The sequence below is a fragment of the Myzus persicae genome, unplaced genomic scaffold, assembly GCF_001856785.1.
Source record: "Myzus persicae strain clone G006 unplaced genomic scaffold, MPER_G0061.0, whole genome shotgun sequence".
NCBI lineage: Eukaryota > Metazoa > Arthropoda > Insecta > Hemiptera > Aphididae > Myzus > Myzus persicae.
The window spans coordinates 620,598-639,185 of record NW_019104377.1 but is presented as its reverse complement, the minus strand read 5'-3'; the positions used below and the strand labels follow the sequence as shown (position 1 = coordinate 639,185).

General features: G+C 28.7%; 1 protein-coding gene across 2 annotated transcripts in view; it reads right to left on the bottom strand.

Annotated features, from left to right (window-relative positions):
* The window catches only part of LOC111041626 (RNA-binding protein Nova-1), a 58,980-nt gene that overhangs the window by 7,447 nt on the left and 32,945 nt on the right, over positions 1 to 18,588 (bottom strand). For both annotated transcript variants that reach the window (XM_022325937.1, XM_022325938.1), the window contains exons 2-6: positions 13,888 to 14,037; positions 7,263 to 7,414; positions 6,917 to 7,070; positions 2,923 to 3,087; positions 1,020 to 1,191 (exon numbers count right to left, since the gene is read on the bottom strand). In XM_022325937.1, the coding sequence (XP_022181629.1) occupies positions 1,020 to 1,191; positions 2,923 to 3,087; positions 6,917 to 7,070; positions 7,263 to 7,414; positions 13,888 to 14,037 (793 nt within the window). The remainder of the gene's footprint in view (positions 1 to 1,019; positions 1,192 to 2,922; positions 3,088 to 6,916; positions 7,071 to 7,262; positions 7,415 to 13,887; positions 14,038 to 18,588) is intronic.

Here is an 18,588-nt window from a genome sequence, read left to right as displayed (position 1 = left end):
GGACGTTGTGATCAAGGTTTATTATCATTATTTATTTATTTCATCAAAATCGTATAATATTGTGGAAGTATTTTAAATCCATGTTGGTATAAATAATAATATCCATTTGCGAATATTCAAGTCAAATGTTATGTCCTACGGTTGACTCCACAAAGGATTCTTTGAAAATAGTTCACATGTGACATGTCTGAACTCAAGGCCTCTTTATTCAAACTAACAATAAGTACTGAATACCACCAATACCTATTTATGATATTATATTATGTAATTGATGTGCATAAATAATGACGTTCGGCAATGAGGGACTACACATTTTATCATTGACAGCAAAACATCATTCAATATGGGGCAAATACGTATTTCAGCAAGGAAATATTAATAATTATTATAGTGCCTTAATTAAATGATCAATTTTTATGTCAATATAATTAATATAATAATTTAATTAAAATATTTGATTAGAATGCGGTAGATTAATCTCAAACCGAGATCATAGTTCAATATATTTAAAATAAATAAATCTCAAATAATCATTATAAATTACTTTGTGAATATATATTAGAGAATAATAACGAGGTGTGATATATACCTACTGATATCATAATGGGAACAATATAATTCACTAATAATGATAATAATAAAATAAATAATAACCGAACTACCTACCTAGCTATAAAACAAATTACACAGAATGATCTATATTCTATAAAATGTAGTCCATTAATTTTCTCAAAATATTTTTGCTATTTTAATAAAACAAAAAAACAAATTCAATTTTTTTTACTTAACAAACGCGCATACTGACGACATTTTTGCAAAAAAATCAACTGATTTTTTATTACTCACAGTGATTTTTTCTAAGAAAATTAATGTAGCAGAATAAATAAATGACATTCTATGAAAAACATTCTTAGAACGTTTTAAAAATTCGAAATGCGTTCCGTTTAAGTATACGGGAGTTTGCGCACATGTAGGTAATAAAAACGCGTAATTAAATTTTATTAATATGTTTCTCTTACTTGGCTAACGTCAAAAAGGCGACGGCTATTTCGTTGACTGCGGATTCAGGATATCCACTGGACCTCAATAACGGCTTTACGTTGTCTAAGAATTTGTTCGTGAATATACCATTACTGACATCCTGCGTGGATAACGACGTGGCATTTAAGTTGTAACTGGTCTGGTTGTTGGCTGAAACGTATACAACGGACACACGGTTAGACGACATGACCACTAATACGGTATTCGGTACACATGTCTAAGTAGGGGCGTGTACGACGGGGGAGGTATGTGCGGGAGGTCTGATCCAACCTTGCCTTTTTTTTTTTTTTAATTTTAAACGGTCTTGTTCCAATGGAGGTGCACATAGAAACACCCCAATGGTCTTTCGAACAAGACGTAATCGACGAATCGACGAAAAACTAAAGGAATTCAATATCATAATTCGATTGCATAAGTAGTAAACGTATATTTAATTATAATATATAAGTCTTTATTTCGTACTCGGCGAAAGGGGTTTTTCAACAGATCTGACCCCGGTGGGTTTGATGCAGTTGGGGAGGCTCGTACAGAATTCACGCGATTTCAGTGTTATACGCATTACTCTTGATGCAATCATACATGCAGGGTGTAACAGAAAGAACTGACTGATGCAATAACTTTTGTTATAAATTATAATAGTACATTTTTGTGAAATATTTGTAAGCAACTGAATGAACAGATGTTTCTTTTCAATTTTATTTTGCTCTCGATTAATGGTTTTCAAATGTTTGTCCGTTTTTAAGAGTTGAGTAACGTTAAACTTTTTGTCACTATTAACCTTACATTCACACAATTTGCGAAACAGAATACTTGTGTCAACCGAAAAACCCTCATCGCCAAAGTCGGACACAAAATATCTAAGTCTCGAATGGTTCGATGTTTTATGTTTCGGCATTTTACGTTTAATATCGAAACAGAAAAACAAATAATACACAATCGAGTAATGAACGAATATGAAACGAAATCAAAGGATACGGAGAACCGACTGACGCTGAAATACGTACGACAGTCGACGGTATATTATAGAATCTACAATTATGTGGAACAATGGCAGATAAGAAGGTATAAATGTATAAATATATTCGACAAGGGGATTTTTCTTATTGATTCGCATAAATGTATACTATTTTTCATTCAATATAAACGAGATTTCTGAAAAATATAAAATAAAGCGTTGAATTAAGAATATTAGCAAAACATAACACCAAAACATTAAAAATAGCTTTAAAATTCTAAAATTCATCAAATATGTAAAAAAATAGCAAAATAAAATTTCATATTTAGAGTCCCTGGTGCATAAAACAAATTAATAGTTCACTCTGCTATTTTTATCTCTATCCTATAATAAGTAGCAAATGCTATAAAATCCGAACCCTGGTTATATTCAATATTTTGAATTTTTTTTATATATAATTTATATAGTCACTTGCGCTACTTGTATAATACTAATAAGATTATTGTAATTTTTTAATACTGATTATAAACAATTTTAAATTTAACTACATTCTTTTTGAATAAGTTCAAAATAGCCAATTTGTGAATCTGATTATAAGAACAATTTTGATGGTAAAAACATTTATCTAAGTCTAGTGTCTCTAGTAGTTTATTTCTTAGAATTTTTTAAAATATCAATATTTTTTTGTTTAAATTATCATTTGAAAAGTAAAAACTTTTTTCAAAATGTAAATATGTTAGGAAATTTTCTGACTTGAATATATATTTCTTAAATTATTTACTGCTCATATAATGTTAAAAAAATTGTGTAGCATAATTTTTTTTTTTTGGTCAAGTCTATCTGTTACACCTTGTACATGATAAATAACGAGAACGCAATAGTTATACTTTAATAATTAATAATCACAGTAAAATAACAATACATACAGCAATTAGTTGTGGCCAGGGCGTATGGAGATCCCGTCGGATTGAAATTCGCCACGGGGCCATTGACGTCGGCGTAACTTAAATTCGGACAGGACGCGCTCAACGGATCTTCGATTATTTTGTTCAATATGCACGAGCACACTTTTTTGTTTCCCTCCGTGTTACCTGCAACGAAATAATAACCCGTTAAAAAAAAAAAAAAATAAAAACATATACAACATGTAGGCAGTACTCTGCAGTAGAGACAGTAGGGCTACATTGAGCTATTCATTTTTATTTATTTAATTGCAACACTAATCATATACCTATACTATACTTGCAGTGTTGTAACGTACCTATTTTACCTTTTAGTATAAAAGGGTTGTCTTTTAATACAATTTTATTGGTGTCGAACAACTTTTTTTTAATACTATTACCATTGTGTATTTAAATTGTATTTTTTTTTTTTAATCTATTAGGCATAGGTAGTTATAATCTGCAGGTATTTTATATTGTTTGAATTTTTATACTCGGGTCTGATATTTTGTTTCATATGATATGTTATTTTACTTTCTTGACTTCTTATCCAGTATGGTAATTATTCGCGTAAAAAATCTGAATTTTGAAAACTGCGAGCGTTTATGGTAGGTATAGGAAAATACTCAAAAATTTAACTCAGTAATAATGAATAGGTGAGTAATTGAGGTAAATTTAACATGAGTTAATGAGATGGATCCGATATCATATAAAATCAATAATATAATGATTTTATTCTAGAAAAAGTTAGTGTGCTCATCCCTGAATACTCTATTTTTTAACTTTTCTATATGAAAGCCAAAAAGTTGGCCGAAATCTCATTAAAAAAGGGTTTTTCAAGTAGATACTAAACGTGAAATTTTAAAATTAATGAACTTTTTAACAGTTGAAAAAATTGTCGATTTTACCTACATTTTTATTTAGGAACGCAGATCTCCGAAACTGGAGAGCGAGTTTTGTTGTTTAGTGTGTTGTAAAAATCACATTGTCTGAGAGAATTGCAGTCCTAAAGAGTTCGAGACCTTTATCTTTAATAGTTTGTTCACTACAGACCTTTAAAAAGTTGTACAATCATAAAACACACACACACAATACACATGTATAGATAAGAACTAAGTACCTGCAAAGGCAAAAATTCGTTTAGCATTTTAAGAGAGCTAAAAATTACGATGTGAGTTCCATAAGAATAGTAAAACTAAAACATTAAAAAGGGTTTACATTTTAGAAACAGACCACTGAAATTTTGTTTGTTAGAAAATAATATGCGTTCTGGTTCAGAAAAGTTTCCATTTCGAGCACTGTAAGGTACAATTTTGTTTAATCCTTTCGTAATAAAATATAGGTATACATAGTATAGTTATGAGTTTTCCAAAAATTAAAAATCCAGAAAGTGTACATGACCCTGACATCGAATTGGAAAGCGTTTTTTTTTTTTTGTTAATTCCGCAAATCGTCTTTTAATTGAACACAATAATAGGTTGACCTAATACGGTAAACGATCGAAAAAAGTTGTTGTTTTTAATGTCAAAACGATAAAATATGAAATTCAGCAGAATCAATATTAATATTAATTAACTTCAAACATAATATATTGTTGTGGCAAGAATGACGGACAAGTGTAAAAATACTGTTGAAAAAAAGTGCCTTGTGTCAAATGACTTATTTGTAAAATAATATAAAATAATAATGTAATACTATATCAAAAGATAAATTTATATTAAATTATTTGGTTTTGTATTTGAAAACTATATGAATAGTATAAATACATATATATATACATAATACATATATATACATATCTATACACATTTTCCAACACTGAACATAGAAAATTCGATAAGTATTTTAAATACCTAAATAATATGAAATAATCATGTGATTTTATATCAAAATATAAATTTAAATTAAATTTTAGATTCTGAGCGGAGCGACTTATGTATTAACCTTACAATGATGTGTGATTTTTATTTATTTATTTATTAGTTTAATTTTTAATTTTTGTGTCATCACGGTTTGGGGTGCTGGTATAAGTAATTTTCTATGCACCATGGAATTTTCAAAATAATTTGACTCATGTCGAACTATTTTTACGATTTTAGATAAATGTCTATAAAAAAAATGTTAGGTAGGTCACAAACTTGAAAATATAATAAGTACAACGTTCCTCATATTGTTAGTGAAAATTAAAAAAAATGTTGAGCGTAAGTAAACAATAATTTTTTAAACACTCATAAAAAATTGTATTTGTTGATTCAAAAAGTGTGAAAATTTAATACAAGGCTCCTGATACATTGCTACAATATCAGTTTAAAAATATTAAAAATACATAGCACTTTTTTTAATCAATTTAAGTTCAACATTTTTCAAATTAAAAATTGATAAATGATTTCGTAGTTAAAAGTTGATTAAATGTTCGACTTTTATAGCTATGGATTGACAATACAATAACTACGTAAGTAGTCAATTCTGTCACCAAAAAAACTAAAAATAGACTTAAACACAGCTTTTTTAAATTTAAGTTCAAATTTATACGAAATTACTTATTAACACAATAAGCATAACGATTTTAGTCATTTTTTTGTAATTCGGTTCCAAAACGGCCCAATTTGACGTATAAGTATAATATTCAGTATATATAATATTTTTCCTGCATCACTGATAATTTAAGAATGATATTAATTCAACTTACCGGCTACCTCGTTAATAATAAGTAATAACAATATAAAATATCCTAGACTGTCATACCGTCTCCGCTCAGAATCGTTTTTCGTATACAACGATATTACATCATTGAATAAAAATTTAATACTATCCATTGCAGCAACCTTCAAGACACCTAATGTACAGCAGAGCGACATCTGCACATACCAGCTTTTTTCAAATTGTCAACCATATAAGGTAGCATTCTTTGTTGTGCTGAAGTGTATTCTTAATGAATTATTTGAATGAACTTATTCATTTTTTAGTGCATAAGCATCCTAACCCTAATCGTCAGTATAATAATATATTTGCCCATCAATTTGGTCACCTGCATTACCAACCGCATTAGGTATGCAGGGGGATTTTTTAAACATTCCTAATTTCAGTGATTAGTTTATATTATTTATATACTATCATAATATGTTTTTAATTATCATATTGTGATAATAAATAATCACGGATGATAGATTCATATTACGGAAAATCACTTAAATTCAGTGGCGCAAGAACAAACAAACCGTGTACTTAAATACACAAACAATAGCTAACACACCTGTACGTCCTACGGCGTCGTCGATATAGAGTGCGTTGAAATTAAATTTGCTATCCGAAAGCCTATATAACCTCTGATGGCAACTGCAGTAGGAGGTTTAAGTGCCGCTGGAGAGTTAGATTAAGGGCCCACGTCTCTTTTTCACATTTTTGTACAGTGAATTTTCGAAAAATAATGGCTATTTAATCCGTTCTACGCGAAACTAGAGGCTTTTTATCAACTGGTAACAATCGTCCGCGGTTCGATACCCCGCCGACGACGACATTTTTGCATTATTTTTTTTTCGATCGTGATTGTAATATAATATATTATTGTATTACCGTAACTTCGTTAACCTCTTCAAGAATTAAACAAATAAACAATATCAATAAGGTCGTTATTAAAAAGGTATACGAGGTGATTTTTTAAGCATGCTCACCCCCATTTTTGGGTTTTGTAATTGAAAACTATTTGAGCTGGCATGCACATTGGCCAACGTTGAACACGTTGGTAACTTCGATGAGTATTTTGAATATACCCACCTCGAAACGAAAACGTATACGAATACACTGTCTTGAACAGGTATAAGGTATACATTTTCAAAGTGTCCTTTACAACAATGGTTACACATGCATTACGTATGGGACTATAGCAATCTGTACCAGCGATGCGAATGAAACGAGCAAAACATTAACTATACGTGCAAAACGTTACCTATATGCATATTATTATATTATAATATCATACCTGACACGGTAATGCACCGTTCTTGGAGTGTTGTGTCTTTCGCTTTTTGCGATATCTGCACAAAACACCCGCTGTCTTCTTTCAGCTGTTTGATGTACGCTCCGGCTTTGCCGATAATCATACCAGCTGTCGAGTTGGGTATCAGGATTTTCACCTAAAACCACGCGAAACACTCAATTTAATACAATTTTAACAGTTCATCATCATATTTTGACTATCGTTTTGACCCGCAGAGATACGATAGTCTGCACCGAGCGCATACGTTTTTGTTCGCGATTAATTATTTATCATGATTTCCGTCACCGTACCAACTATAATAACGTTGTATACAAGTTACAAGTTTTACCTGTTTCTCTCGGTCTGCGATTGCATCACCGGAATTTTGGACCCTATTTGAGGCATCTGGTTTTTCCCGGATTCGTTCCATAATAAATGTGAGTGCAGCCATTATGTGTTCAGAACTTGATCCAGATATTATGCAAACTCTTTCGGTCGTGCCTAGAATATTGTCAAATCGATTGTTACTTTAATTCAATTGTCTTTGTGCGTGTTCTTAAGATTAAAACAGAATAACGTTTGAACATATTTTACAAATTGCATTATTAACATAATAAGAGGATTAGCAAACGGACAGTTTTTTCCCCGACTTAAGCCTTCAGTCCACATAGCTATACAGTTTGACCTTATTTTCGTTTCAGTCTCATCTGTATGACGATGACGGTGACGGTACGAGAAGTGTTTCGAAAACATATTTGAATTCTTAACCATGTCTTCTCCGAAACGTCTTTAACCACTTTCGACATTTTTTTTTTTCTGTTACAATAAAACATAATACTTATGTACACACTACAGTGTATTATTATTATTATTATTATGTCGATACACTTGCAGATTTCATAAGTCCGCGAAATGTAACGATCGATTGAACCGATGGTCGTAAAAAATATATCGTGAATACGAAAATAAAACCGGAAAGTCGGTCTCTCTGTCTCTCTATCGAAGAAGAAGAATTTTAGGATGGATATCCGTCGAGAACGAATTCCTATGACATTACGTCAGTTCGATCGATAAGTTTCGGAATTAAATTGGGTCTATTCAGCGGGTAAAATAAAAACTCGCGATTGCGACCCAGCGGTATCGATGTTAGTTGCGTGCCCTGTTGTACTGGTACGACGGAATATAACACACACTAATGAAGACCATTTAGTCGCACACGCTCGCCCGTTTGTAATAATATTGCCTGTATCGAACTCCTTAAAAACGGTATTGTGTGTTCGCCATCCCCGCGTTATCTATCGTTTCAATGTAATTCGTTTTAAATTCATATTTTGATCGAAATATTACACGTGAAATTAGGTTAACCGTGAGACATAAAAAAAAAAAAGCATGAACGGGACAGTGCTTGTAATAGTGTGTTCACTCGATAACCTCGGCGCAAGTATATGCGTTACTACCTATTGTGTAACTTTTCTTTTAAATTTGAAAGCAATGATAAATCATAACATTCATAAAACTGTTCCATTGTTGTACCATCAATTTTACCGTTTTATCGTTATTTTTAGATTCTGAACAGAGCGATGAATAATATTATATTGGTTTTACAACGATGCGTGTTTTTTTTCATTATTCATTATTATTATACTATATTATTTTTTTGTGAAACTGGTATTCTTAGAAAATAATAATTCTTAAATTATTCGGTGAATAAGGTGACTAGTTATAAAATAATTTTTTTACTTACAGCAAAAAATACTTTAAACAGTATACCTACATAGAAATGCTCTAAAAAATGAATTTAGGATCTATCAAAAGCTGCACACAGAGTAAACTTTAAACTTTAAACTCTTCAGTTGCGCATAGACAACAATAATCAAATAAACTTAATCCCATAAAGTATAAACATTTGAACAAAAATACTTAAATAGTTTACCAAGTTTCATTTAGAATCGTTTTTCGAAGATAATTATTATTAATAATGCTTTCATTTAAAAAAAAAAATAATATAACACTCAAGGTGGATTGATGTCAATGTACCTTAGTAATACTGATACTTGCAAAAAGATAAGCGAATCAAGTCGAATGTCTAACACTCGTCGACAGTAATATTTTAAGTTTTTATTTTGTCTTCTACACTTGATAAAACGTTTTATTTTGCATTGCACTTTATACAACTCTCATTTAAGACTTCCTAGTTTAATCGACTTTTAATAAATTAAAGTGTTATAATAATTATTTAAATATAATTTCCAAACAAATAGTACCTACATGTCTAGTAAAACTACACCGTTAATAATTCTAAGACAACTGTATAGAGTTTAACTTTGAAAAAATTTTCTGTATTCTACTTCGACACACCAGAAATGGTTAAAGTCATGTGGAATTTCTCTATTTATGTAATAAGTGTGAGGTATACACGCGACAATGTCGCCAAACTCAACAGACTCCAAAAAAATATGTTTATTTTACAAAAAAAGTGCTGAATTAAACGACTTGTACTGTATAATATGTAACGTTGTAACTGCCATTATGTGAAGTCTACTTGAAAGGTTTTTTTGTATTTTATCCATCGAATAATGGATTTTATAATATTGTTTCCACATGATAACACTGTTTAACTGAACAATACAAATATCAGATATTGCAAGAAGAATGGATTAATATATTATTGTTCTCGTGAAAACCCTACTTTACAATATAACATAAAGAGGTATATTATATTGGTATATTAGTAATCGTGTCAAGTGTCAATAACTTTATCAACCATTTCGATCCATTTTATAGCAGAAAATAATTTACATATTCTTATAAAAAAAAAAAAAACAATAAACTTATTCTGATATTTATAAAAGATAGTATTTAAAGAAAGAACTAAAATGCACGCTTATATATTGCGAACTCTACAAAAAAACACAATTAAAAAAACTTTTGCTTGAAAATAAAATATATTTAGGTTTAAAAAGTTGGGAACTAGTAACAAATTCGGAAAATGAATGTTAAAACTGTTGATTTGTTAAAACTTAACTCAAGTTCAAAAGAATAAAATATAAATGTTTAGCTAATCTGTATAGTTAATATAAAATAAAAATTACTTAGGTACCACCTACGTATATATGAAAATAATTTAACTAAGATTTGATTCTATAAGGTTAGATTTGCCGAACCATTTATATATATCTTATTTATTATGAATAAGAAAATCATAAACGGGTCACTATATTGAATATCAGAATATGGCAATGGTGTTATTGATTTTGCAGTTAATGATATACTCGTATTATGTTTATAGTTTATTTATAGTATAAAAGCATTGTAGTATCATGTACCTATACTTGCCGTTTAAAGCTTAGTACGTTTATCCAACTTTGAACGTATACAATAGTTGCCAAATCTCCGTTTTCGATTTGAAGATATATAATATACAGTGATCGAAGGGAGCTCTAAATGAAAAGGGGAAAGGGCTAAAAAAAGTATACGCGTATGTATGCGAATTTGTTTTATCTTTCATGACTGTTAAAAAACAATTTGACTTTCGTTTTACTACATTGCAATATTATATTAATAATGCAAGTTTAACATTAAGTTCAAGGAACTCGAATAAAAAAAATTATGGCATATCTATCGACCGCTATATGTATATAAAATATTTCATTATAACCTCTAGCAATATTAACTTAAAAAAAACAATTTTCGGAATTTTTAAAATTAAATTTTCCAGCCATTTTTATGAAATGCTTTTTGTTTCAAAGCTTTTTTAAAACTCGATTATTCATTCAACATAAACCATAATGGTAATTCATTGAACATGCTGTTTTAATTTCTTCGACTGTCCCCTGCACAATAACCACAGTATCTATACGCACTTTTAATTAATCAGATTTTATTAAACAAAACAATTTGAATATCAAATCAATACGATTCAACAGTCGTAATAAAATTAATATCTGTTCTAGATATGTTTTTACTTCTACTTCCGTGGTCGTAAAATGTGCCACGTTATTATATATGTAGAAGGTCAGAAAAAATGCCACATGACAAATACATGTACACCTAACCTAAACACCTTATTTATGCGGTACATTAACAACCAGACACGATGTCATTGAACAAGACAAATTTAAATTACTTAAAATATACCTCGTTTGATATTTAAACGATACCTAGTCCTAACAATGTGTTATATAATAATTATATTCTAATATAGTCAATTTTAAAAAGGTTAAAAATAAAATGTGAGAAGTGCAGAAGCACATTCAGTAATTCTGCAGTTAACAAATTGTTTAACATCGAATATAAATTAAATAATAATTATACAACAATAGACCCTAGTGTTCAATTAGAACACTAGAACTTACAGAATTTTGAAGTTAAAAACCAGCATTTGTGACTATATGAGTTCCCTTCAAACATTTAAAAATAATTTTTCTTTTTTAAACTTATGTTTATATTTTTATAGTAAAAAAGTACAATTGGTATTTTCCATGGTTGAAACTTATACGGTATTTGTATAATATAAATAATGTTCTTTTAACCATTTTTAAACCCCGTTTCTTGGTACTAACTGAATAAACTACCTATTTATATTTAATTTTCAATAATTTTAGAGAAAACTTCTCTACAATTCTATTCCACTCGTCAATTTTATAAAAGTGAAAAAAAAATGTTTTTATGAAATATTATAAATAAAATTAGAGAAATACTACATGACTTCAAGCTTTATATGAATTGTTCTAACATTAAACAAACTATAATCATTTGCCTTAGAATAAGTTAAGAAATATTAATATCGCATTAATAATTATTAAAGTTTTTATAGAATTATTTGAATTATTATATTTTAATACGTTTAGGCAATAGATTCTTAAAATAAATAATAGAAAAATATAAAATAAAGGTAATTATTGTAGTTGACGTTATACTTATACTAATATCCGTTTGACATGTCAATATTAAGGTTATCTTTTCAAATAGATATTTTGAGGGAAAAATAGTAATAATAACAATATAAAAACTATTATTTAGATACCTAAACTCGTTGGGGTTTTTTATGTGACAATTTGAATCCATAAAATGTATACGTATCTAAGTGAGGCATCTGGGGATTGCTATCCAACATTTTACGCGAGAACATAATATATATGAATGTTAAAAATCAATCTAGTGAGATTCGTTCAATTTGTAAGTATCCCTGAGGCTTAAATACGTAACTCTTAACTGAACTACGAAAATTGGGATATACTATCTTGGATACACCTATATGGATACATCCAATTCAAAGATAGGGATTTATTCAATTATAGTGTTCAGTCCACGGAGAAACACGAACTTATTCAATTGACTGAATAACAGTACTATTCGTTTTATTACGTGGAGAGATGTTTGAATTTTTAAAATAGGAAGTAGCGAAGAACCTAAATAAAATTGAAATATAAACATACAACGAGGATATATAGATATACATTCAAGGTAATCCGCCAAAGATATTCTCACCCCCCCCCCTATATTTTCCTTTGATAATGAATTTATACAAATTCTGATTTTTGGAATTTGATGTATAGTGCGTACCTTCTTGTAAGAATCTTATTTTCAATGATGTCGATTTGTATACTATTTATTTAAATGTCAAGGAGTGTTCTGTAAAAGATGCATACCTACTTCTTTTTTTCAAATGAAAACCATTTTTATTTTACGTAAATTGTTAAGCAAATCGCCTTTTTTGAAAATGTCTCTAAATCAAAATTAGAACGAGTAATTTCTGAGTTATATATTTTATCTTAAGGATAAAAGTCGTTAAGAATTACTTTACAATGTTATAAAATATAGATATAATACTGGATCTAGCACTTAAGTATTTAGTGTACTTTTTTTACAAATTATAAAATGTGGCAGTTAAACTCCTACGATAATGAGGATGATCAAATGCCGATGGATTAATACTAATTACTGACATTTTTAATTTATCACAGCCCCCAAAACCAAGGTTTTATCACATCTATGCCTAACTAAAAAACAATTATTCAAATTTCGATTTTTAAACATAACAATTTGTCACGAGTGTACCTTAATTGTAAAATGTATGTTGGTATTGATCATAATAATAATTTACAGAAAAACGGATGATTTTCATTAGAAAAACAGAAATTATAGTCACAGAATATTCATTAAATGTTGAATAAAAAAATTGGATATTTTAAATATAAAGTTCTCGAATATAATTAAAAATTCTAAAAATCTGAATTTTAATAAATGCATTATTAAAAAAGTTAGCATGTTTGGTGAATCACATGTATATATATAAATTAACCGATGTACTAAATTTTAATTTTATCAATAGGCAATATGTAAGATGTTATAGAACATGTGCAATAAAATTGAATACAATTTAAAAAATATAAATACACATAAATAAATCGTAAAATATGTAAAGAAATGCAACTTTTGTATTAGAGAAATATACGAGTATACGTAATGTATCTTAATTAACAATTTTAGCCTTTACCTTGTAGCTCAATTTAATTAAAAAAGATACTTTTGTAACTACAATTAAATTGATTCTTATTCACATTATAGAAACTTCAAAATGAAGGAACCTATCCGTAAAACATATTTTCCCAATATATTATTCAATTTTCCTCGACGTACATTGCCACCGTCTAGATTCAAGAGTAAACACTTCGTTCATTAGCAACAGTGTGACAACTAATTTGTCACTAACTAAACCATTGTATTGATGTCTCTGGGTTGAATAAAATATAAAATATTACTTCAATGACAGATTTTTTACACAGAAATAACAATAGTGTGCGGACCGTAAATGGTATGTAAAAGGCGAATGCTGAATATAAATATGTATTATTACCGAATTAAAAATAATGTTACATTTGAACTGCATAAATTATAAACAATGTATATACCGCCTAAACAAGATTTTTTATGCAAATAATATTAAATAAGTAACCATATTATCAACTTACCAGGGTAAAAATCGTTTGTTTTTGACATTTTTATCTTAGTATTGGTCTCTGTTTGTAGCTGTGCAATTGTTTCCCCGCCTTTACCAATGATGGCACCAGCAGTTATACAAGGAATTAAAATTTTCATGTGATACATTCCATCTGAATTTCCTAAAACAAAAAGTAATAAAATATATGATTAATTGTATCAATAATTTAACGAAATAATTATTCTAATTTCCAATAATACACGCATTTTTAGACTATAAACACAAATTATAGAACTTAAAAAAAAAAATTTATTATATGCTTCAGAAAAATTTATTAAACAGACATATCTTTAAACTATAATCAGTATCGTGAATACCTTATCATAATAATTTATGTTGAATTTCTAATCCTTATATAAATAGATGTCTGCGGTATATACTTCTTGCATTTGCTACCGAAGGGGTAACGTCAAATAATAATTTAAAAATAAACTCAAGTCATTATGTTATTGAATTAGTATCAATGGGTAGGTAAGTCATTACTAGTCACTATAGTAAGGGACACTACCAATAAGTTATTACTGAATATCACACGAAATACCCCCAAACAATATATAATATGAAATTAGCTCCAATTTGCATCGGTCCGGTCCGGCGATTTTCACAATACATAATATGAAGGTATTCACCCTGGCCAGTCCTGCAAGTACCAACAAGTATTCCAATATAATGCATTGTTTTAAGAGACTTCGTTTGTTTTGTTATTAGAACTATTTATATTATTATACTGCTGCATATATAATATTTAACCACTTATTGTGTTTCTTTTGTATGGAAAACCATCTTGCGAGAACATGCGGGATAATAGTGCATAGTATGTAACATGAAATTTCTCACGACCAGCCATCACTATGTATTCCCTGTCCCTCAATATGTCACGAACAACAATATCCACATAAGCACAAAAGTGTCATGTTAAAGTGATTGTGTGAATATTTCGTACGCAATGTGTAAGCAAATCGATATCCTCGAAACGTTTCTCCGAGTCTCGCACACATTGAACATGATTTGATAATGCGTTTACTTAACGTTCAAAAGGAAGTTGAGCGAACAATACACATTATTATATTAACATTAGTCTGTACGTTTCGGTTCTGTAGGTAAATTTGAAAAAAAAAATAGTAAAAAATTCACACTGCGAGGGTACGATCTCAATATCGGTTTATTCATTTGTTTCACTGATGTATCGCTTCTACTCTACATCTGACCACTTATGCAGAAAATGGTATTCAGTATTAATCATTTAAATAATCTTCGAATAGATCTTAAAACAAAAATGGGTAGCCTGTGTACATTGATATTTAATGAAGAGTGCATATTAAGATTAACTCAAGTGCTCTTGATAATATGTTTGAGTCGAATTTTCCTGATGAGTTGTGTGTGTATATTATTAAGTTATAAACATTTTGCACTATTTTATGTGATTAGCGTTAATAACCTATAAGTCGGTTTACTGACTGAATAAAAATTAAGATTAACATAAATGTTTATTATTTTTTTTAACTAGATGAAAACATGGGACTTTAAAGAAACATAATAGTGTATTTGTAGTGTAAAATATAAAATGAAAATAAATAATTGTGTGTTTGTACATATAGTAAATAAACAAATTAAAATAATAATTATTATCTAAAATTATTTTTAAAAGTAATTACTTCATGTCTTCGTCTATATTTCATAATATTTTATTTTTAAGTATAAATTAAACCGAAATGGGTAGTTCTGGTCTGTTGGCACAAAATTAATTCTGATTGTAATTGCACTTGGAATAATTGACTATATACCGGCGTTGGATGTTTTGCCAAAATCACTAGCTCATTTGCCAAGTCTTTTAAAACTCAAATAATACCCCTGTCAATGTGTAAATGAATGTTTTGTATAATATTAAGTACTTTAGTTCTGCTGTGATTAACGAGTAGTTTTGAAGGATTCTATTTGGTTTTCATTTTGTTTTTACACATTAACTATGTTTGTAGGGTTAGATTGTATAATATATTGATTTTAAACGTTACAGTACCTAAACAAATTGCTTAGAAGTTGGGCGAACTACTTCTGTTATTTTGTTATTCAAAGGACGACGACTCTTTGTAACATGTTTTGATTAATCGATTGGACGTTGATAAATCATTACATTGTATGTTTACAACTATTCAAAAACAAAAAAAATATTTGTACAATCAAATTGTGTTTAATTACAAAGTTTCCTAATAGGTAATTATTATTATTGACACATTAAATAAAATATCAATAACGTAATCTCTGTTATTATATGAACTGAAGTAAGTGTAAAAAGTACAATGGGTACATAGAAAATATAATACAATATACACTTAGTCTTTTCTTTGTAATCTAGAAGTAAACAACTTTAATAAAAATAAACATATTTTACAAACATAAAATAACTTATTGAATCGTTGATGGGCATTTATATATACTTTATTATTAGAATTATATTCCATTGTTCCCTTTATTAGTCATATAGGTGCATAAATGCATAATATTGTAATATTACCGTGTTTTGTGTGGTTGAAATAGTATTATGTTTTATCTGTGTGAATTCAATTTCAATGTAAATTTGTCAAATCGACGGGAAGTGCACAGAAGCTGTACATGAGATGTAGATAATAATTTTTCTATGAACCTGTGAGATTTCTTTCTAAACAATTCGTATTTATATAAATCAAAAATTATTTTATTTTTTTAATATAATATTTAGGCTATATTTTCTATTGCCTAATGAAAAACAAAAATGGATCTGAATGCAACTAAATGCTGATGATTGATTTTAGTGCTCATTATGAAATTAACTTATTTCATTAGATTTCACCCATAAAAGATAACATAGATAGTTGACCCGATTATACAAGTTTTTCGGAGCCGATTTACACTCCCAGTCCGCCTCTGAATCTAACCCAACAAACATAGTTAATGTGTAAAAACAAAATTAAAACCAAATGGAATCCTTTAGAATAAAGATATTATAATTACATAATATGTTTATGGTGTTGTTAAGTGTGTATTACGTATCATCTACACTAAACTGCGTCAGGTATAGCTGGTAATAAAAATAAAATTATATTTGACTTATCGTTAGTATACAAAAATACAATTGTTCTTATTGTAAAATAATAATATTATATTTCAACGATGTCCGGCATCTCGATTGAAATTTTCATGAAAAGCCATTGTTTTACTAACAACATATGTCTACAAACGATTATTTATAATCTGGACAACACAAACGTCCGTGTGTGTTATGAAACCAGCGGCAACGAAAAGGGTTTTATGAAAATAAATTGGCACAAGATAGTTCGATGAATATCCCATACGGCCGCACATTATTCGTCGGAAATTTTCAGACATAACCGTTATTATTATCTGATGCCCTTAATATACGAGCTTGCCGGTAAAATGCTGAGTTCGTCATTTCCCCGGTCCTATATAGCTAGGTGAGTAGTGTTCCGTTGGAGCAATTTCGAAAAATAATGATTAACGGCTTTTATTACACGGACAACGAATTCGTGTTCGAAATACTAAGACATAATACGATACGTTCGGCAAAAATTAAACCTCGAAATACATTATTATATGACCATACAATTATTATTAGCCTGTCTATAAATAAAATCGTGCAATTAATTCGCACAACGAGTAACTTTGCAAGTTTTTATTTTATGAATACGTGTTGTGTGATATGATATATTATACGCACATAACCCGCTTATTACATAATGCTCATCGTAATAATCTTAAATTTATGTTGAATATATACATAGTTTATACGCTATACATAATGTACATATAGTAAAATAGTGTTAAACTTACGTTAAATCATACATTATTATAATAAATATTGTTTCATACACGAATTTATTCATTTTATTAGCAAAAATTATTATTATATTATTATTCTCTACAAGAATATCCGGAAATTTATTACTAAACGCTCATCGGTTTATTTTCAACGATATTTAATGTATTTACGAGGGTGAATAGAAAATTAATGTTATTGTAAATCAAACACGCAATGCCGGTAAAGATAATACTTTTTAATAAATAATTTGATTTTTTATGTGAAATATTTAAGTTAAAAATATTGTTTGGCAATAAATAATTAAAATAAAATAAGGAGACCTCTGCTAAAGCCACACATTATCCATACCAAAATCTATATTATTATTATAAATTACAATTCACTAATTAAGAATGTTCTACAGACCATATATATAACGTAAGGTCTTTGCTAAAAAAAAAACACACATTTCCTTTTTTAATGTTGGTTTATATTTTATTTAGTATTTATTTTTTCAAGGAAAACTTCAAACGTTATTGCTTTTAAGGTCGAGGTTTAAGCTCCAGTTAAAATATAATAGATACTGCAATGAAGCTAATGGCACATTATTTAATATATTTCAAGTAGATCATAAATTCATAACCCACTTATACGAAGGTATATGATTACTTTTCATACAATACCAACATTTGAATTCAACAATAATTTAGGTGGGTAGGTTACCTATAAAGTAGCTAAATTATAAACTGAATGTAATACATGAATGTATTTTATCTCTTAATACCAAAACTCAAATCTTTTCACTCGTTTCACGTCATATTCATTAAACCGAGTAAAATAATTTCCTTTTATTACATGTTACCTATATCACTCAAATTC